The 20993-nt window shown below is 45.9% G+C and overlaps 1 protein-coding gene across 1 annotated transcript in view; it reads right to left on the bottom strand.

Annotated features, from left to right (window-relative positions):
• Nucleotides 1-20993, bottom strand: part of apoltp (apolipoprotein lipid transfer particle homolog) — a 293932-nt gene that overhangs the window by 141075 nt on the left and 131864 nt on the right. The window contains exons 22-25 of the mRNA XM_080207085.1: nt 18471-18629; nt 15552-15732; nt 10229-10440; nt 3235-3423 (exon numbers count right to left, since the gene is read on the bottom strand). Of these exons, the coding sequence (XP_080063211.1) occupies nt 3235-3423; nt 10229-10440; nt 15552-15732; nt 18471-18629 (741 nt within the window). The remainder of the gene's footprint in view (nt 1-3234; nt 3424-10228; nt 10441-15551; nt 15733-18470; nt 18630-20993) is intronic.

The raw sequence follows: 20993 nt of genomic DNA, 5'->3' as shown, positions 1-20993 counted from the left end.
CTACGGTGCAGAGGGACCTGGGGGTCCTTGTGCATGAGTCGCAAAAACCCAGCCGACAGGTGCAGCAGGTGATCAGGAAGGCGTATTTGGTAGTAAACACCACTAGCTTTCGGGGTTTGCTGCTTGGTCAGGTGGGTGGGAACTTACCACCCACCTGATGAAGGAACAACGTTCCAAAAGCTAGTGGTGTTTAAGAACATCAGAACATAAGAAATAGGAGCAGGAGTCGGCCATTGAGCCCTTCGAGCCTGCCCCGCCATTCAATAAGATCATGGCTGATCTGAAGTGGCCTTTATTGCGAGGGGGATTGAATATAAAAGTAGGGAGGTCTTGCTGCAACTGTACAGGGCACTGGTGAGGCCGCAGCTGGAGTACTGTGTGCAGTTTTGGTCGCCGCACCTGCGCAAGGATATTTTGGCCTTGGAGGGAGTGCAGAGGAGGTTCACTCGGCTGATACTGGAGATGAGGGGGTTGGACTACGAAGAGAGACTAAATAGACTGGGTCTGTACTCATTGGAGTTTAGAAGGATGAGGGGGGATCTTATAGAGACGTATAAGATAATGAAAGGGATGGATAGGGTAGAGGTAGAGAGATTCTTCCTGCTCAGAAAGGACACCAGGACTAGGGGGCACAGCCTCAAGATAAGGCGGGGGGGGTAGTTTAGAACGGAGTTGAGGAGGAACTTCTTCATTCAAAGGGTGGTGAATCTCTGGAATTCTCTGCCCGTTGAAGTGGTGGAGGCTGCCTCGCTAAATATATTTAAGTCACGGGTAGATAGGTTTCTGATAGACAGGGGAATTAAGGGTTATGGGGAGAAAGCGGGAAAGTGGAACGGATCCAGTTCAGATCAGCCATGATCTTATTGAACGGCGGGGCAGGCTCGAAGGGCTAGATGGCCGACTCCTGCTCCTATTTCTTACGTTCTTAAATGCCACTAGCTTTTGGGACGTTGTTCCTTCGTCAGGTGAGTAGTGAGCTCCCACTCACCTGACGAAGGGGCAAACCCCGAAAGCTAGTGGTGTTTACTACCAAATAAACCTGTTGGACTTTAACCTGGTGTGGCGAGACTTCTTAATGTATTTCCTCACCAGGTATCGCAGATGTGCCAAGTTCAGTTACTTTGAGATGTGAGATTGGCATTGTGTCTCAGCCTTTTGGTTCAGATTGAGGGTGGACTGTTCCGATCCCACTGACCACAGGAATCATAGCGGGCAGAAACGGATCACACAAAGACGCATTGACCTTGGTCACGATTTAGCTCAGCTGGCTGGACGGCTGGTTCATGAAGGGGAACAATGCCAACAGCGCCTGTTCAATTCCCATACCGGCTGAAGTTATTCATGAAGGCCCCACCTTCTCAACTTTGCCCTTCATCTGAAGACTAGTCTTAGAGTTGTAGACATACAGGTTGATAGCATGGAAATAGGCCCTTTGGCCCAACCTGTCCACGCCAGCCATTTTTTAAACCCCTGAAATAGTCCCAATTGACCGCACTTGGCCCATATCCCTCTATACCTATCGTACCCATGTAACTGTCTCAGCGCTTTTTAAAACACAAAATTGTACCGACTACGACCTCTGGCAGCTTGTTCCACACATTCACCACCCTCTGTGTGTAAAAATTGCCCCTCTGTACACTTTTGTATCTCTCCCCTCTCATCTTAAACCTATGCCCTCTAGTTTTTGACTCGCCTACCTTTGGGAAATGATATTGACTCTCTAGCTGATCTCTGCCCCTCATTATTTTATAGACCTCAATAAGATCACCCCTCAGCCTTCTACGCTCCAGAGAAAAAAGGCCCAGTCTAGCCAGCCTCTCCTTCTAACTCAATCCATCAAGTCCTAGTAGCACCCCAGTAAGTCTTTTCGGCACTCTTTCTAGTTTAATCATATCCTTTCTGTAATAGGGTGATCAGAATTGTACACAATATTTCAAGTGTGGCCTTACCAATGCCTTGTCCAACTTCAACAAGACATTCCAACTCCTGTATTCAATGTTCTGACCGACGAAACCAAGCATGCCAAATGCCTTCTTCACCACAGTGCCCACCTATGACTCCACATTCAAGGAGCTATGAACCTGTACCCCTAGATCTCTTTGTTCTGTAACTCTCCTCAATGCCCTACCATTAACTGAGTCAGTCCTGCCCTGGTTCAATCTACCAAAATGCATCAGCTCGTATTTGTCTAAATTAAACTCCATCTACCATTCGTCATTTAACCTGAGGGGCTGTTAATCCTCAGGTTAAATCACTACCCCTCAGCTCTCTCTCTGAAAAAGAAACCTTTGGCGACTTTTATCTGTGTTTTATGAAATACAATTTTGAGAAGTGACCTTATACAGGGGCAAACAAGTAGATGATACAGAAACAGATAGTCCAAACACTTGTATTACACACGACTAGCTTTAACTGGTGAAACGTAGCTTGCTAACCTTTATCAGGAGTTGTCCTTTAATCAGACGGGACCACACGATGGCCCAGTGGTTAGCACTGCTGCCTCACAGTGCCAGAGGCCCGGGTTCAATTCCAGCCTCGGCTCACTGTCTGTGTGGAGTTTGCACATGCTCCTGACGTCTGTGTGGTCTTCCCCCACAGTCCAAAGATGCTAATTTGTCAGGGGATTAGCAGGGTAAATATAGGAATCGGGCTGGGTGGGATTGTGGTCAGTGCAGACACGATGGGCCAAATGGCCTCCTTCTGCACTTAAGGATCCTATGATTCTAAAATGGAATATTTAACTTAATGAAGAAAATAAGCAAATATTGCAGATGTTGTCTGTGTGGAGTTTGCACATTCTCCCCGTGTCTGCGTGGGTTTCCTCCCACAGTCCGAAAGACGTGCTGGTTGGGTGCATTGGCCGTGCTAAGTTCTCCTTCCATGTACCTGAACAGGTGCCAGGGTGTGGTGACTAGGGCCATGCTAAATTGTCCCTTCATGTCCCAAGATGTGTAGGTTGGGGGCACTGGCCATGTAAAATGAATAGGGTTATGGGGCTAGGGCAGGGGAGGAGGCCTGGGTGAGTCGCTCTGTCAGAGACTCGATGGACCGAATGGCCTCTTTCTGCACTGTAAGGGTTCTATGATTCAGACACTATTCAACATTGAAAACAGGCTTCCAAGCAGAGTAGAAACCACATGAATTTAATGTGTTGGATGTGAAGAAATATCTCACAAGTGGGTCATGAGTTGCACCGTCCAGTCCTCCTCTCACTCACACAGTCTGAAATCTCACCTGCTCCCTCTCTGTGTAGCTGGCGGTGAGATTCAACTCCTTCTTCTGATGCTTCAGCCAAAACCAGGCAGATTTCACTTTCTCTTTGCTTTCCACAATGATTTTGTTTTTAACCGGCAGGTTCCAAAGGGAGACCACCTCACTGTGGCTTCTGAACGAGCTCTCCGAAATGTACCCGAAAGTCGAGGCCTGGCAAAGAAACACGAAGAACACTTTCATTGAATCGACTCGTTAAACCAGAGCTCCAATTTGTGGTTCGCTTTGTCCTTTGGGTCTCACCAGTTCTGTGGTTGAAATAAAACTGTAAACAAAGAGGACGTTAACGTTTCACAGACACGAAACAACTGACCCCACAGCGTGGAACCTACAATTTCCCGACACTCCATCATTAACACTGGCATTTACAGTCACCCCCATTTCCAGAGTGGTCATTTTGTGTTGGAAAATCTTGGAGAACGAGCTGAGATTTTCATCAGCAATGCTGGACATTCTCCATCCCACACCCCCGCAGTCATTTAGGGAGGCATGGTGGTTAGCACTGCTGCCTCACAGCGGCAGGGACCCGGGTTCAATTCCAGTCTGTGTGGAGTTTGCACATTCTCCCCGTGTCTGCGTGGGTTTCCTCCGAGTGCCCCGGTTTCCTCCCACACTCCAAAAACGTGCGGGGTAGGTGCATTGGCCGTGCTAAATTGCCCCTTAGTGTCAGGATTAGCAGGTTAAATATGTGGGGTTACGGGGATAGGGTTTGGGTGGGATTGTTGTCGGTGCAAGCTCGATGGACCGAATGGCCTCCCATCTGGACTGTAGGATTCTATGGATTCCTAAAACCCTAACAGGGTTGGACAGGGTAGATTCAGAAAGAAGGCTCCCAATGGTGGGACAGCCCAGAACTAGGAATCATAGTTTGAGGACAGGGGATAAATCTTATAGAACTGAAGCGAGGAGGAATTTATTCACCTGGGGAGTCGTGAACGTGTGGAATTCACTACCACAGAAAGTAGCCAGACCAAAACGTTGTGCGATTTCAAGAAGAAATTAGATACAGCTCTTGGGACTCAAGGGATCAAGGGTTTGATTCCTGGCTCGGGTCACTGTCTGTGTGGAGTTTGCACATTCTCCTCGTGTCTGAGTGGGTTTCCTCCGGGTACTCGGGTTTCCTCCCACAGTCCAAAGATGTGCGGGTTAGGTTGATTGGCCGTGCTAAGAAATTGCCCCTTAGTGTCCAGGCATGCGTGGATGAGTGGGTATAATATGTTGGGATATGGGGGTAGGACCTGGGCGGGATTGTGTTCGGTGCAGACTCGATGGGCCGAAGGGTCTCTTTCTGCACTGTAGGATTCTTTGATTTCTATGATATTGGGTGGGGGGGGGGGCGGTGGTGGTGGAAGGGGAAGAATCAGGATATTGAATTTGATGATTAGCCAAGATCAAAATGAATGACAGAACAGGCCTGTAGGGCCTCTAGTTTCAATCTCTGCTCAACTGCACTCTAAATTCCCATTTCATTTCAAATTAATCTCATTTGGAGCAGAGTGTGACTTCAGTGATGAACAGCATTGCTTGCTTCTGCTTCACAGCATTTGAATAAAAGATAAAGGGGGTAACATGATTTGCCACAGGATGTCAAAGTCCCAAAACGCAGGTCTGAATGTTCTGGCGGGAAAACACAACTGCTCACATGGGATTTCTCAGGGCGGTGGCGGCCCCAAGGATAGGCTGGAAATTGGGAGGAATCCCGTCCTTGGCTGTTTCGGAGAGTCCGGCCCGGAGAAATGGCGAGGGAGGCCCTCGGCGTCGCAAGGTTCTCCGTGTCGGAGGCATGGCGACCCTCAAACCTCCTCCAATCTCAGCAGCGCCAGCGGCTGCAGTGGTCACTGCCGGAACTGCAACCAGCTGGGAGACTCATCGATGGTCCCAGCTCGTCACCAGGGCCAGTCAGGTGGGACCTGGGGGGGGAGTTGGCAGGTGGTTGGTGAGGGGGGTTGCTGGTTGGCAGAGAACCGGGAGGTAGAAAGGGAGCAAGCTGCAGAGAGAAACACCGGGGACAAACAGGCACAGAGAGAATCATAGAATCCGTACAGCGCAGGAGGCCATTCGGCCCAGCGAGTCGGCACTGACCACAATCCACCCAGGCCCTCTTCCTGTCAACCCACACATTTACTCTGCTAATCCCCTGACATTCGGGTCAATTTAATGAGGCCAGCACGTCTTTCTGTGAAAGTCAGTGAAAGTTCCAGACAGTACAGCTCTGTAACGTTTAAAGTTTTTTGAAAATTAGTGTCATAAATAGGCTTACATTAACACTGCAATAAAGTTACTGTGAAAGCCCCCTCGTTGTCACACTCAGGCGCCTGTTCATAGAACATTACAGCACAGTACAGGCCCTTCGGCCCTCGATGTTGCGCCGACCAGTGGAACCAATCTAATGACCCTCTAACCTGAACTATTCCAATGTTATCCGTATGCCTATCCAATGTCCATTTGAATGCCCTTAAAGTTGGCCAGACCACAACTACTGCAGGCAGGGCATTCCACGCCCTTACTACCCTCTGAGTAAAGAACCTACCTCTGACATCCGTCCTATAATTACCACCCCTTAGTTTAAAGCTATGTCCCCTCGTGTTAGCCATCACCATCTGAGGAAAAAGGCTCTCACTGTCCACCCTATCTAATCCTTTGATCATCTTGTATGCCTCAATCAGGTCACCTCGTAACCTTCTTCTCTCCAATGAAAATAACCTCAAGTCCCTCAGCCTTTCCTCACAAGACCTTCCTGGTAAACCTCCTCTACACCCTTTCCAATGCCTCCACATCCTTCTTATAATGCGGCGACCAGAACTGTACATAATACTCCAAGTGCAGCTGCACCAGAGTTTTGTACAGTTGGAACATGACCTCACGGCTCCGAAATTCAATCCCTCTACCAATAAAAGTTAACTCACTGTACGCCTTCTTAACAACCTTACCAACCTGGGTGCCAACTTTCAGGGAGCTATGCACATGTACCCCGAGATCTCTCTGCTCGTCAACACTACTAAGAGTCCTTCCATTAGCCCTATATTCTGTACTCCTGTTACTCTTACCAAAGTGAATCACCTCACACTTTTCCGCATTAAACTCCATTTGCCACTTCTCGGCCCAGCTCTGCAGCTTATCTATGTCCCTCTGCAAACTGTAACATCCGTCCTCACTGTCTACAGCTCCTCCAACTTTGGTGTCGTCAGCAAATTGACTAATCCATCCTTCTGCACCCCCATCGAAGTCATTTATAAAAATGACAAACAGCAGTGGCCCCAAAACAGGTCCTTGAGGTACACCACTTGTAACTGAACTCCAGGTTGAATATTTCCCATCAATTACCACCCTCTGTCTTCTATCAGCGAGCCAATTCCTGATCCAAACTGCTAAATCACCCTCAATCTCATACATCTGCATTTTCTGCAGTAGCCTACCATGGGGAACCTTATCAAAAGGCTTTACTAAAATCCATATACACCACGTCAACTGCCTTACCCTTATCCATCTCTTTGGTCACCTTCTCAAAGAACTCAGTAAGGTTTGTGACGCACGACCTACCCTTTCACAAAACCATGTTGACTATCCCAATCAATTTATTTCTCTCTAGATGATTATAAATCCTATCCCTTATAATTCTTTCCAAAACTTTGCCCACAACAGAAGTAAGGCTTCCGGTCTATAATTCCCAGGATGGTCTCTACTCCCCTTCTTGAAGAAGGGGACAACATTTGCTACCCTCCAGTCTTCCGGCACTATACCTGTACCCAATGACGGCATGAAGATCAAAACCAAAGGCTCTGCTATCTCCTCCCTAGCCTCCCAGAGAATCCTAGGGTAAATCCCATCCGGCCCAGGGGACTTATTTATTGTCATACTCTCAAGAATTGCTAACACCTCCTCCTTATGTACCTCAATCCCGTCTAGTCTACTACCTGGTGTCTCAGTATTCCCCTTGACGACATTGACTTTTTCCTGCGTGAATACTGACGAAAAATATTCATTTAGTGCCTCTCCTATCTCTTCAGGCTCCACGCACAACTTCCCACTATTGTCTCTGACTGGCCCTAATCTTGCCTTCGCCAATCTTTTATTCTTGACATACCAATAGAAAGCTTTAGGGTTCTCCTTGATCCTATCTGCCAAAGTCTTCTCATGTCCTCGTCTAGCTCTTCTTAACACTCTCTTTAGCTCCTTCCTGGCTAATTTGTAACTCTCCAGTGCCCTAACTGAGCCTTCATGTCTCAGCTTTATATAAACCTCCTTCTTCCTCTTCACCAGAGATTCAACTTCTTTAGTACACCATGGTTCCCTCGCTCAACCACTTCCTCCCTGCCTGACAGGTACATATTTATCAAGGACTCGCAGGAGCTGCTCCTTGAATAAGCTCCACATTTCAGTCGTTCCCAGCCCCTGCAGTTTCCTACTCCAACCTATGTATCCTAAATCTCGCCTAGTAATTACCTTTCCCCCAGCTATAACTTCTGCCCTTCGGTATATACCTATCCCTTTCCATCATTAAGGTAAATGTAACCAAATTGTTTAGGTACATTGAGGGAGAATTTAGCACGGCAAATGCACCCAACCATCACGTCTCTGGATTGTGGGAAGAAACTGGAGCATCCGAAGAAACCCATGCAGACACAGGGCAAACATGCCAACTCTGCACGTGACCTGAGACCAGAATTGAACCGGGATCCCTGGCGCTGTAAGACAGCAGTGCTAATCACTGTGCCACCCAAAACAGATTATGTCATGTGTTTTAACATGTGACAGTGCTTCATTTCAGACTTTATAATTTGTCAGTGTCTCTGTTCCCTTGCACACGCAAGTCATTTGAGTCTCTCAGTCAGGGACCAAGGGTACTCAGATTATTGGAGGCACTGCAGGCACTTAAAAGTAGCAGACAGGACCTGGCTCTGGAATACTCACCCCCATTTCTGATCGATCCTAATTTTGCCAGCTGGGGAAAGGGGATATTCTGTGATGTCCACAGGCACAAAGTATAAATTGGTTGGGCCATAGAACATAAGAAGAATCAATTCTCCCTCCAGTAAAGGGTTCAACCCACAGTACGGTTCGCGACTCTTCAGGGGAGACAAAAATATTCACCAAAGGCAAATATAATATACAGGGCTGTTAAACTATCAAATTCTTTAAATTCACCGCCCTTTAAAATTTGAAGAGAATTTCTACCAGTGTCCGTGCGACTACAGAGTTATTTCTGGCAGTTTCAACACATTTGTTGATGTAACTCGTTTGAGAAGGCAGGGCTTCCGTGAATAACTTCAGCTATTACCAGAAGGATGTGGAGGCTTTGGAGAAGGTACAGAAGAGGTTGACCAGGACGTTGCCTGATCTGAAGGGAATTAGCTATGCAGAGAGGTGGGATAATCTCAGTTTGTTCTCAACAGAGGTTGAGGGGTGACCTGATAAAGAGGTTCACGAGATGATGAGAGGCATGGACAGAGTGGATAGTCAGATGCTCTTCCCTGGGGGGAGAAAAATCAAGTACGAGGGGACAGAGGTTTAAAGTGCACGGGGAAAAGTTTAGAGATGTGCAAGGCAAAAATATTTTTTACACAGAGGATGGTGAGTGTCTGGAACGCGCTGCTCGGGGAGGTGGTGGGAGCAGGTGGGATAACGGCATTTAAGGGGCAACGAGTTGAATACATGAATAAGATGGGGGAATGGAAGGATACGAACTCTGAGTGCATGTGGTTTTGGCAGGCATCATGATTAGCACAGGCGGGCCAAAGGGTCTGCTCCTGTGCTGTACCGTTCTTTGTTCCACATAAGTTAGGTCAAACAACCTTACGTTGCTCAGTGCATTTAAAAGGATGAATCAATGGTGGTGAACTGTTATCATTCCGTGACTGGAGAAACAGGGCATTGGGAACATTCCTGTTTTATGAGGTGAAGTGCTCGTGAGGTTGTTATCTGATATCAACATTGATACCTGCTCCCCTCACTGTTACTTTTACCACAAAGTTCACTATACTGATAGATGTTAAAAAAAGGGAATGGTCTACCTTAGCAGCTTAGCTCCACAGTAGATTCATCATCATAATTCTCGAAGTGAGATTGTTTGGAAGATTCAGAGAGCTGCATTCTGACGAGTTATAATTTCCAACTACGTGCACTTAAATGATCCAGTTTTGTACTGATTCGGAATTTACCAGTGCTCGAGCTATGTGCTTCTGAAATAAAATTATTCTGAAAAGCCCACCATTTGTACTGCCTCAGAATTTTTTTTATAAGAATCCCTACGGCGCAGTAGGAAGCCATTCGGCCCATCGAGCCTGCACCGACAACAATCCCACCTAGACCCTGTAACCCCGGGTATTTACCCTGCTCATCCCCCTAACACCAACCATCAATCCAGCATGGCCAACCAACCTAACCTGCACAGCTTTGGAGTGTGGGAGAAAACTGGAGCAACCGGAGGAAACCCACACAGTCACCCAAAGGGCAGCACAGTGGTTAGCACTGCTGCCTCACAATGCCAAGGACCCGGGTTCGATTCCCGGCTGGGGTCACCGTCTGTGTGGAGACTGCACATTCTCCCGGTGTCCGTGTGGGTTTCCTCCGAGTGCTCCGGTTTCCTCCCACAGTCCAAAGATGTGCGGGTTAGGTGGATCGGTCATGTTAAATTGTCCCTTAGTATCAGGGGGACTAGCTAGGTAAATGGATGGGGTTCTGGGGATAAGGCCTGGGTGGGACTGCGGTCGGGGCAGACTCGATGGCCCGAATGGCCTCCTTCTGCACTGTAGGAGTCTATGATCGAAGGCCGGAATCGAACCCGGGGTGCTGCTGCTGTGAGGCAGCAGTGCTAACCACAGTGCCACCAGTGCTTAAGTTATATGCTTCTAAAATAAAATGATTCTGATTAACACACAGCATAATATGCACAAAGTGAAAGTATCAACGTCCCCCAACCCAGCACCGCCTGTAAAGGAAGGGGAGACTTGTTACTAACCTTTAGATAAGTGGTGCTGGGAGTGTGAATGTGGATCCTTCCTTCCAATTTATTTCCTTTGTTTTTATAGTAGGTATAGATCACCAGATCCTTCACCGACACGGCTTTTGCTGCTGTTATTTCCAAACTCGATTGGTAAGCGCGGACGTGAGGTTGGTTCAGTTTATGTGATGTATGAAGATAAAGCCAAGGTGTATCTAGCTTCAGGGAACCTGATCAAACATGGGGGAACAAAGTTTTACAGTAAGTACACCCACTGCCAATCCAACACCAGACTATCGTGTCATTAATTACGCGTGAGATTTGTCTTAGTGCGTTGTAGCTCTACAGTCAACAGCTATGGCATTCAGAAGACTGATCTGTTACAGACCATCAACGGGGCGGCATGGGTAGCACAGTGGTTAGCACTGCTGCTTCAGGGACCTGGGTTCGATTCCCGGCTCGGGTCACTGTCTGTGTGGAGACTGCACATTCTCCTCGTGTCTGTGTGGGTTTCCTCTGGGTGCTCCAGTTTCCTCCCACAGTCCAAAGATGTGCGGGTTAGGTTGATTGGCCATGCTAAAATTGCCCTTGAGTGTCCAGGGATGCGTCGGTTAGAGGGATTAGTGGGTATAATATGTAGGGATATGGGGGTAGGGCCTGGGTGGGATTGTGGTCAGTGCAGACTCGATGGGCCGAAGGGCCTCTTCCTGTACTGTAGGGTTCTATGATTATCAACCGATAAACAGGGCAACTTTTAACAAATCAATTCCCCACCTTCCCTCGAAGTGCAGGCTTTTTTAAGAAAAATTCTCAGATCTACATTTCCAAAGTCCTTCTCTGTACATCTTAAGTTCTCAGGTCCTGCTGATCCACAAATGATGGGATGCCCCCTTAAAGCTGAGGTGAGGGAGAATTTCTTCAGCTGGAGGGTGGCGAATGTGTGGAACTCATTGCCACAGAGGGGACCAAGTCATGAAGTGTCTTTAAGGCAGAGACAGATAGTTCTTGATCAATAAGGAGATCAAGAGTTACAGGGAGAAGGCAGGAGAATGGGGATGAGAAAAATATGAGTCATGATTGAATGGCAGAGCAGACACGATGGGCTGAATGGCCTAATTCTGCTTTTATAAGTTATGGTCTTTTCAAAATTTTAACAAGAAGAATTCACCTGTTGCCTGGACTCTTTACGAGCAGTAGTTTGACCGACGGTTAAAATAACAATTTGTCTCAATGACTTCAACGGGATGCAACACTGCCATTTAACTTAGGCCCCCACTCCTCTGGAGCAAGTGGCCTCCCCGTGCCTGAGTTTCGTTTAGTAAAAGTGCTGGGGTGTGTCACAGGCAGGAGAGAGGCATGTGACAATTTCTCCCTCTTCTGCCTCCTCTTCTATCTGGTCACAGCTAAGTGTATTTTCGAGTATTTTAATCCATTGAGAGCTGTCACTTAAAATATTAACAGGACGTCTTACAAGTTTAACATCAAAATAAAGATTAAACATTTATTTTTCATAACATCCAAATTTTACACAGACCCACACACACACCCACACGATGTAACATACACTTTGGGTTAATGTGCAGAACCACAGGCAGATTCTTAAGTTTCACAACAGCTGGGAGGCAAAGAGTTAAAATGACTCATACCTAACAAGATCTGTTGACGGTTTATTCATATGTGAATGCATTAACGAGAGTGATAGGAGTATAATGATTTTAAGTATTAAGTATTTTTTTAATCAAAATCCTGAATGATGTATCTTAACTTATTAAAAGTACATCAATGCAGAATCACCTCAGTCAGAAATGGAAATATATCAGGAATGTTGATGGAATTTCATAGCTGGCTTGGCAGGAATGCAATAGTTTCAAGTTTTGGGGACAGAGGATGAAACATAATGAGGCCTCTGTTGTCCCGACATAGAAATGTGTCTGACCTCGGGCCCAGAACTGGTGTTATCGCTGTCTTGGTCATATTCCATTGGGAAAATAGTCAGGTGGTGGTGTCCTTAGCACCATAGCAGCAAGGAAGTGGACTTTCCAGGGTGTGTGTGAAGGTCCATGAACGGAAACAGGCAAATAGAATAACATTATGTCAGGTAGAGTGTCGCAACCGGCTGAGATAATCTGTCATAATTTGGACTGTGAGTATATTATCAAATAAATAGGTTGGACTAAAACCTGGTGTTGTCAGACTTTTTACATAATTTGGACTGACATGTTAACGTGAAATGAGATCAAGTCTAAACTAATTAGAAGCAGTGCCTTAGATATCAGCAAGATACTATTGTAATGAATTTAGGCTCAGTGCCCCAGGCCTTCAGAGGGGTCTTTAGAACTCAGAGCTGCTTGACAATCCAAAGGCCTCCCACGGCCAAAGTTAGTGCCTTGTGTGTCTTTTACGTTTCAAAATAAATTTTGAGTGCGGCTATTAAAAGTATTGCAATTAATTCTAGTTTCCTTAAGTTTTAACAGGATCTGGCCACCATTAAAGAAATTCCCTGCTTTACACTTAGATTACTTCAGGGTCAAAAAAGGTCACTTTGATTATCAGTTTTCAAAATGGCGGTTGAAATGTCACATGTCTAAAGACTAGCTGAAATCAGCAACTATATTTTTATACGCCAACATCAATTTTATAAAATCTTAGAATCCTTATTGTGCAGAAGAGGCCATTTGGCCTCTTGGTTCATGGAGAACTATTGATGTTGGAAGTTACTGTTCTTTCAGGTTGAATTATGATCAAGCTCTTATAGTGAAGATATATTTCTGCAGGTGGAACAAATTATCCTCACTTCACTGCCTGAAATGACTCTTTTCCAGTCAGGGTTCTTTCCATTTTCTCGATGAGAATTCTTTCTCTGTCGAAAGATCCTATCTTTCTGGATTAATAACGTACTTCGAGGTATTTGCAACCACAAGTTAGTTTTTACCGTGTGACAACAGTATCGATATTTCCACTGTCCACACAAATGGGTTGATGGCTGTGCAACGTGTCATACAATGGCAGATATTTGAAACCCATCAATGTTTCAGCTACGAACAGCCCTCCTGTTAGAATTCATTCTTCATGGATCAGCAAATCTAACCGTCACTGTTACTTGAATTCTCTTCAATGGGATCTCCTCTGGGCACATTTACCCTCCCAGGGGCATGCTCAGGGGTTCTTGTATTTGTATCAAAACCATAAAAGAAGCCTGGAGCCCACTTCAACAAGCTGAACCATCTATATTCCACAATACTCTTCTGAGAGTAAAGTCTACATCTTCCAAACAGGTATGATTGGGCACACGACACAACTGTGACAGATGTGGGGTCGCGGCGCACAAAACCCATTGCCATCTAACCACATCCCCTCTTGTACTGCACCCCCAAGCAGTTGGCGACATTGCCTCTGGTTTCCCTTTTCTGTGCATGTCCCATTTGTTGCACTGCATGACCCCTTTTCGATTCCCATCCATCTCCACCCACTGACATCTTCACAAATAGGGACCACTATATGCAAGGCCAGTTTTCCCCCTGCGTGACAGGTTCTGGACTGCAGGCATAAGGGAGACTGTAGAGTAGGTTCTTTAAAACTGCGAGTTGTTGCTGGTCACTCCATGTGATAAAAAGGTATATGATATTGAGGATTACATAGGACATGCGGCTTAACCAATCCATGCCAGTGCTCCATTTGCGATCCCTCCCAATTTTTTCTCATCTAACTACTATATTAACCATCTCCCTCATTTGCCTGTACAGGTTCCCCTTAAACATATCCACAATATTCACTTCAACAACTCCCTGTGAGAGCGGGTTCCCCATTCTCACCACTCTCTGCGTGAAGACATTTCTTCAGAAAATCCCAAATGGATTTCTCGGTGACTGTCTTTTACTGGTGGCTTCCGGTTATACTCTTCCCCAGGAGAGAAAGGATCGGCTTCAATGTTCCGATTGCTGCGGGAGTGATGCAAAGTCTGACGGACTGGCGAAAGGTCTCTGAAATTTGGGCATGAGTTTCCTGTCCCGTGGTGGGCAGGACTGGAAAATCCTGCCCATTCTCTCTATCTCCAATCCACAGCAAAACCTTTCATATTCTGAAAGAGTGTATTAGATTGGCTCTCAGGCATCTCTTTTCAAGAGAAGAGGCCCAGACTGCCAATCCTTCCCTGATATGTAAACCCAGGTAAGTCTGTTATTACCCTTCTACGTGGACTGCTTTTTAATAGTGTCCATTTTAACAGGGATAATCTGCTGGTTGAAATCGAGATGTGATTATTCCATGCTGAGGATTAAAGGTTTAAAATTAAAGTTTATTTATTAGGGTCACAAGCAGGCTTACATTAACACTGCAATGAAGTTACTGGGAAAATCCCCTAGTTGCCACACTCCGGCGCCTGTTCGGGTACACTCAAGGAGAATTTAGCGTGGCTAATGTACCGAACCAGCACATCTTTCAGGCTGTGGGAGGAAGCCAGAGCACCCGGAGGAAACCCACTCAGACATGAGGAGAATGCGCAGACTCTGAACAGACAGTGACCCAAGCCGAGAATCGAACCCGGGTCTGTAGCATTAGCAGTGCTGACCACTTGGTTAGCGAGAGAAAGGAACTGATATAGAGATTACATGCAGTTGATGAAATTTCCAACTCTACGCTGTGAGTCGCATCATTTCCACTGCGTAACGGCAATTTCCATCTTTCTTGCTGCTTCTTATTTTGCAGTGGCTTCTGTTCTGGCTCCAAGTCAAACAAAACCTTTGGCTTGGATCAGCTTCAAACTGATTTCACCAGTGAGAAAGGACATGCTTCAATCACGGCTCCAGGTTTGTCATATTTTCCCCTCTTTTTTATGCCTCCTCTGTGAGATCAGTGATGGGAAAGCAACGTGTTCTTCACTCTCTGTCAGGACCAGACATCATTGCAGAGACACAGAAGGTGGCCATTTGGCCCAGTCAATCACTTGTGGGGAATCTACGAGCCAAAAGTACTTGCATCACTTCAACTAAACAACCAACGGGTGCATTTTTTTTGCCTGACCATGAGTTGGAAATGCAACTTATGGGCTGTGTCCAGCATGTAGATACGTCGGGTGAGATTTTTTGGCTGTTCTCGCTGGCGGGATTGCCAACGGTGTAACCCCATGGCAAAGGGTGCGGTTCAATGGCAAAACCCCATTGCCAGTGGTGGGACTAGAAGATCCCACCACCAGCGAGCCCCCCCGCCACCACTGCAGAACACACCATGGAGCGGGGGAGGAAAACACACCCATCGTATGCCAACAGCTTGTTGGCTTCAGACTCTCACAATCACAGAAAGGTTGCGTTCGGCCCACTGCATCCATGGCAGTCAGTCTCCCTACCTTCCCACTTCTTTAACTTTGGTTTGGACGTGTCCTTCCACTGGAGGCCTGCCTGGAACGGGATCTTGTCGTTGTACAGCACTTTGACGTGCGTGTTGCTTTCCGCGTAACCCTGCAGCAGGTGGGAGTGCTGAAGCTGCGTCCGGTAATTAATTTGCTTCTCTGGGATTTGCAGGGTGAACTGGGTAACGAGAAGAGAGTTTGAGGCTGTTAAACGGAGCGTCGAGGAATTGGAAGTTTAAGAAGTCTAGCACCATTTCATAATCAGTCCCCAAAAAAATTCAATTGCTTCTCATCCTAACCGTGACATCAGTCTTAGCAAATTCACAAACAGGGAAAAATGCTCTTGAACACACACGTTTCTCTGAATGCTTTGCAATAAGTTACATATTAGGTGAGATTTTATGGCCTTGCTTATCCCAGAAATCGCAAAATACCACCTTAGGTCAACATCCCATTGTCCGCCCCTCGCCCACTCTGATTCCTGTGATGAGTGGGGCGATAAAATTCCAGCCATTGTGTTAAATTCCTCCCCTAATGTTTTTTCCGAATGCTGAGGGGGAGATGCCTTTGAGGCACATTGTAACTTAGATACAATTATTGACTGTACACTCTGTCCATTGTGTCTAATCTGGTTCTCTGTTGGAGCGACCCAAAATATCTCCGTTACTCTCTCCCCCGCCCCCGCTCTACTTTTGGTTCGCTGTTTTCAAGTATTAATCCACTTCTCCCCAAAATTTACAATGGTCTTTGCCGGAATCATTCGCTGTCGTAAAATGTCCCTTGTCTCAACAGTCCCCCCGGTGAAGAAACTTGTAATCCCTTTCCTCACGCTTTGTGAGAAAGTTAAATTAATGTTCCTGAATTTATTTGTTCACCCCCATCATAGTTCTTCAGCATTTTAAATATCACTTAGGAACTTGGTCTTAAGCTTTGGCTCCTGGATCATCCATCAACAAGTGGGATTCTGGACCTTGGCAGCCAAATGCACCGCTGTCAATGGTGGAACAATCAAACTGGGGCTGAACAAGAGATCAAAATTGGAAAGGATATCTCGGAGCGTTGTGAGCTGGAGGAGTTTACAGAGGTAGGCACGGGTGACGCCATGGGGGACATTTTAAAATAATCATCCTTGTTTTAGATCAAAACTTGACATAACTATCAACATCCTGAGGGTTGCCATTGACCAGAAACTGAACTGGACTAATTAATTAACGTCAGCCATACAAATACTGTGGTAACCAGCGCAGGTCTAAAGCAAGGAGTCCAGTTCAAGTTTATTTATTGGTGTCACAAGTGGGTTCACATTAACACTGCAATGAAGTTACTGTGAAAATCTCTAACCCAACAAACAGCTGACAGGGCCAGAGACCCAGGTTCAATTCCAGCCTGGAGTAACTGCATGTGTGGAGTTTGTATGTTCTCCTCGTGTCTGCGTGGGTTTCCTCCGGGTGCTCTGGTTTCCTCCCGCACTGCAAGGTTTAGGTGGATCGGCCATGCTAAATTGCTCCTTCGTGTCCAAAGATGTGCAGATTAGGGAGATTGGTCATGATAAATGTGCAGGGTTATGGGGGTAGGGTAGATAAGAGAACCAGGATGGGATGCTCTTTTAGAGAGTCAGTGCAGAGTAAATGGGCCGGATGGGGTTCTAATAAGTGGCTGCAGAGATTATAGATTCATTAGTGTAATCTTCCAAAATTTCTTAGATTCTGGAATTCTATGGTTCCAAATTTCTCAGCCTCCAACCACCTTTCGGCTTTCTATCTCATCCTGGATCAAGAACGATGTAAAAAAATGTTGAGTCTATGCACCAATTGTAAAAGCGCGTTGCCACTGAAACCCTGGGTGATTGGGGCTTTAATTGGCTCAAGTGGAACTTGAATTGTCGGTGGGCACATTTCTGTGCACCGTGATAAAGATGCGATGTCACCATGACGTTGGGCTGCCCTCCTACATTTCCTCAAACAGTTTCACACCAATTGGATTGGCCACGTGTCCAACCGTGACAGACAAAATCCTGGCCCATGTCTCAGTTTAGCAATATTTAAATAAGAACTAGGAGCCATCTGGCCTCTGGAATCTGCTCCGCCATTCAGTAAGATCATGGCTGATCTTTTTGTGGACTCAGCTAAATTCTCTGCTTCCAGATAAGGATTTCATATTTGTTGGAATTTGCCAATATTTCCACATAACAAATATTAACTGACTCGATAAAATAAAAAGAAACAACTTTTACAACGATCAAGGAATGCTGCCTCATCCAATCCAAGATCCTGATTTTGATTCTCAGATATCGCTCTTGTCATCACTAGCTGAAATCATGTTTAAAATTACAAGCACAAACTTGCCTACTTTCAGCTCCCTGTCAGCAACTACTTTTAAATTTAATAATCCTGCAAAAATCACCACAGCACGGTGACACAGTGGTTAGCACTGCTGCCTCACAGCGCCAGGGACAGGGGTTCGATTCCCGGCTTGGGCCACTGTCTGTGCAGAGTCTGCACGTTCTCCCCGTGTCTGCGTGGGTTTCCTCCGGGTGCTCCTCTTTCCTCCCACAGTCTGAAAGACGTGCTGGTTAGGTGCATTGGCCATGTTAAATTCTCCCTCAGTGTACCCAAACAGGAGTGTGGCGACTAGGGGATTTTCACAGTAACTTCATTGCAGTGTTTAACGTAAGCCTACTTGTGACACTAATAAATAAACTTTTAAAATAATTTACGGATGATGGGAATAAGGACTCCAGCCAGGGGTGAGTTGGAATGGACAAGTCTGGGAGAAATGTAGATCACCTCATAGGGTCCCCTGTGGTAGCGAGTTCCACATTCTCATCCCTCTCTGGGTAACGATATTTCTTCTTAATTCCTTAGCTGGATTCCTTGATGACAATCTTAAATCTCAAATTACCCCTGGCAGACCTACCTCCATGAAGTAGTTGGTTAAGCTGAGACTGGAGTCATTCTTAAACAGCTGAATGATGAAAATCTTCTTCTTGTTATTAATCTCATCCCAGTGCTTCCCATAATTGATCTCGAGCTGGGTGTGTGTCCGCGACTCATTTTCCTCGTGCTGCAGATGGAGCTGTCAAGAGGGACAGATATTTATAACACAGCACAGTATGTAGAGTCACAGAGGTTTACCGCACAGAAACAGGCCCTTTGGCCCAACTTGTCCATGCCACTAGGTTTTTACCACTAAGCTAGTCCCAATTGCCCACATTTGGCCCATATCTCTCTACACCCATCTTACCCATGTAACTGTCTTAATGCTTTTTAAAAGACAAAATTGGCAGCTCATTCCAGACACTCACCATCCTCTGTGTGAAAACATTGCCCCTCTGGACACTTTTGTATCTCTCCCCTCTCACCTTAAACCTGTGCCTTCCAATTTTAGACTCCCCTACCTTTGGGAAAAGATGTTGACTATCTACTTTATTTATGTCCCTCATTATTTTATAGACCTCTATAAGATCACCCCTCAACCTCAGACACTCTAAGGAAAAAACTCCTAGTCGATCAGACATGTGGGAGGATTTGCAGTACATTAGGTAATAACTCCCTCCCTCTGAGCAAGAAACTCCTGATTATAACACGCATTATTAAAAGGTGCATGACTCCGAGTTACCTGTAACATACCACCACAGTAGATCGAAATCACATAGAATACATAACACAGTGTAAGGTCCATTCATTCCTTTGAATAGGAGAGAACGGCGCTGGTACAAAGTTTAAAATGGATTTCTTTAATTGAACATAACTTAAAGAAAATTAATTCATTACAGAAAAGAAAGAAAAAGGTTGGAGACACCAGTTTTTCCTGCCAGCACTGTACTGATCACACTTAACAGGATCACAAAAAAAACTGCACAAACATACACTCTGAAACCAAAATATGTCTCAACCCTTATCTGGTTATTGGAAATGTTTTCTGCAGGCTGTCTCTGGCGAACACAGGGTCTCGCGTCTGTTGTTATCAGAAGCGGTTTTGCTTGCCGTGTACTTTTCAGGAATGCAGTCAAATTTTAGCTAACCCAGCATGCCTTCTGAGTTTTAGTCAAGCGTTAGTGAATTTTTTTAAGCTTCGCAGAGTTAGTTAGGGAGAGAGAAATATCTTAAAATGAAGTCTTTGCATAAACTGAAGCAAACAGAGCTAAGCATGCATCGGATCTCTCACTCAGGTACAGGACTTTCAATCTAACATGTCCATGTCACTATTTACGTTTCACCCTAACTATCAGGGTGCCCTTCTATGTCATGGAAACATAGGATTTAGGAGCAGAAGTGGGCAAATTTAGCCCTTCGAACCTGCTCCACCATTCAATCAGATTATGGCTGATCTCTCGCTGGTCTCGAATCCACTGCCCCACCTGTTCCATCTCCCCTTATCCCTTTTTTATTAGAAACATATCTATCTCTTTCTTGAACCCATTCAACAGTTCAGACTCCACCGTGCCATGGGTCAGTGAGTTCCACAAATTCACCAGCCTCTGAGTAGTTCCTCCTCATCTCAGTTTAAATCTACCGCCTCTCAACCAATACCTGCGACCTTCTCCCTTGAATGTTTACCTCGCGCCACCCCCCCCCCACCTTGAGATTTATCTACACCTTTCAGCAACAACCTATTATTTAGAGTAATAGTAATACATACTATTGTGCCTTGCAGAGTTATTACACAAGATACAATGTTGAGCCATATAAGGGTGATATTAAGTCAGATACCTAATGCTTTACCATGGAACATTACAGCGCAGTACAGGCCCTTCGGCCCTCGATGTTGCGCCGACCAGTGGAACCAATCTAATGACCCTCTATCCTAAACTATTCCAATGTTATCCATATGCCTATCCACTGACCATTTGAACGCTCTTAAAGTTGGCGAGTCCACAACTGCTGCAGGCAGGGCATTCCAAGCCCTTACTACCCTCTGAGTAAAGAACCTACCTCTGACATCCGTCCTATAATTACCATCCCTCAATTTAAAGCTATGTCCCCTTGTGTTAGCCATCACCCTTGGAGAGAAAAGGCTCTCACTGTCCACCCTATCTAACCCTCTGATCATCTTGTATGCCTCAATTAGGTCACCTCTTAACCTTCTTCTCTCAAACGAAAATAACCTCAAGTCCCTCAGCCTTTCCTCATAAGACCTTCCCACCATACCAGGCAACATCCTGGTAAACCTCCTCTGCACCCCTTCCAATGCCTCCACATCCTTCTTATACGTGGAACAGACCGAGAGGTATGTTCAAAAGAGTGTCGAAAAGGAAAATGAGGTCAAGAGGCAGAAAGATGAAAAGATTGGATTCCAGAGAGTGTGGGACCTAGGCAACTGGTGGTACACTCACCAAAGGTGGAGCGATTCTAATTACAAAGGCAGCCAGAATTAGAGTGTGTAAATGTCTCAGATTGAATTGAGTTGATTGATTGTTGTGGGGTAGAAGGAGGTTAC

The sequence above is a fragment of the Carcharhinus amblyrhynchos genome, chromosome 18, assembly GCF_965287045.1.
Source record: "Carcharhinus amblyrhynchos chromosome 18, sCarAmb.v2.hapA, whole genome shotgun sequence".
Lineage (NCBI taxonomy): Eukaryota > Metazoa > Chordata > Chondrichthyes > Carcharhiniformes > Carcharhinidae > Carcharhinus > Carcharhinus amblyrhynchos.
The sequence above is the reverse complement of the archived record's forward strand: the minus strand, read 5'-3'. Positions and strand labels throughout refer to the sequence as shown.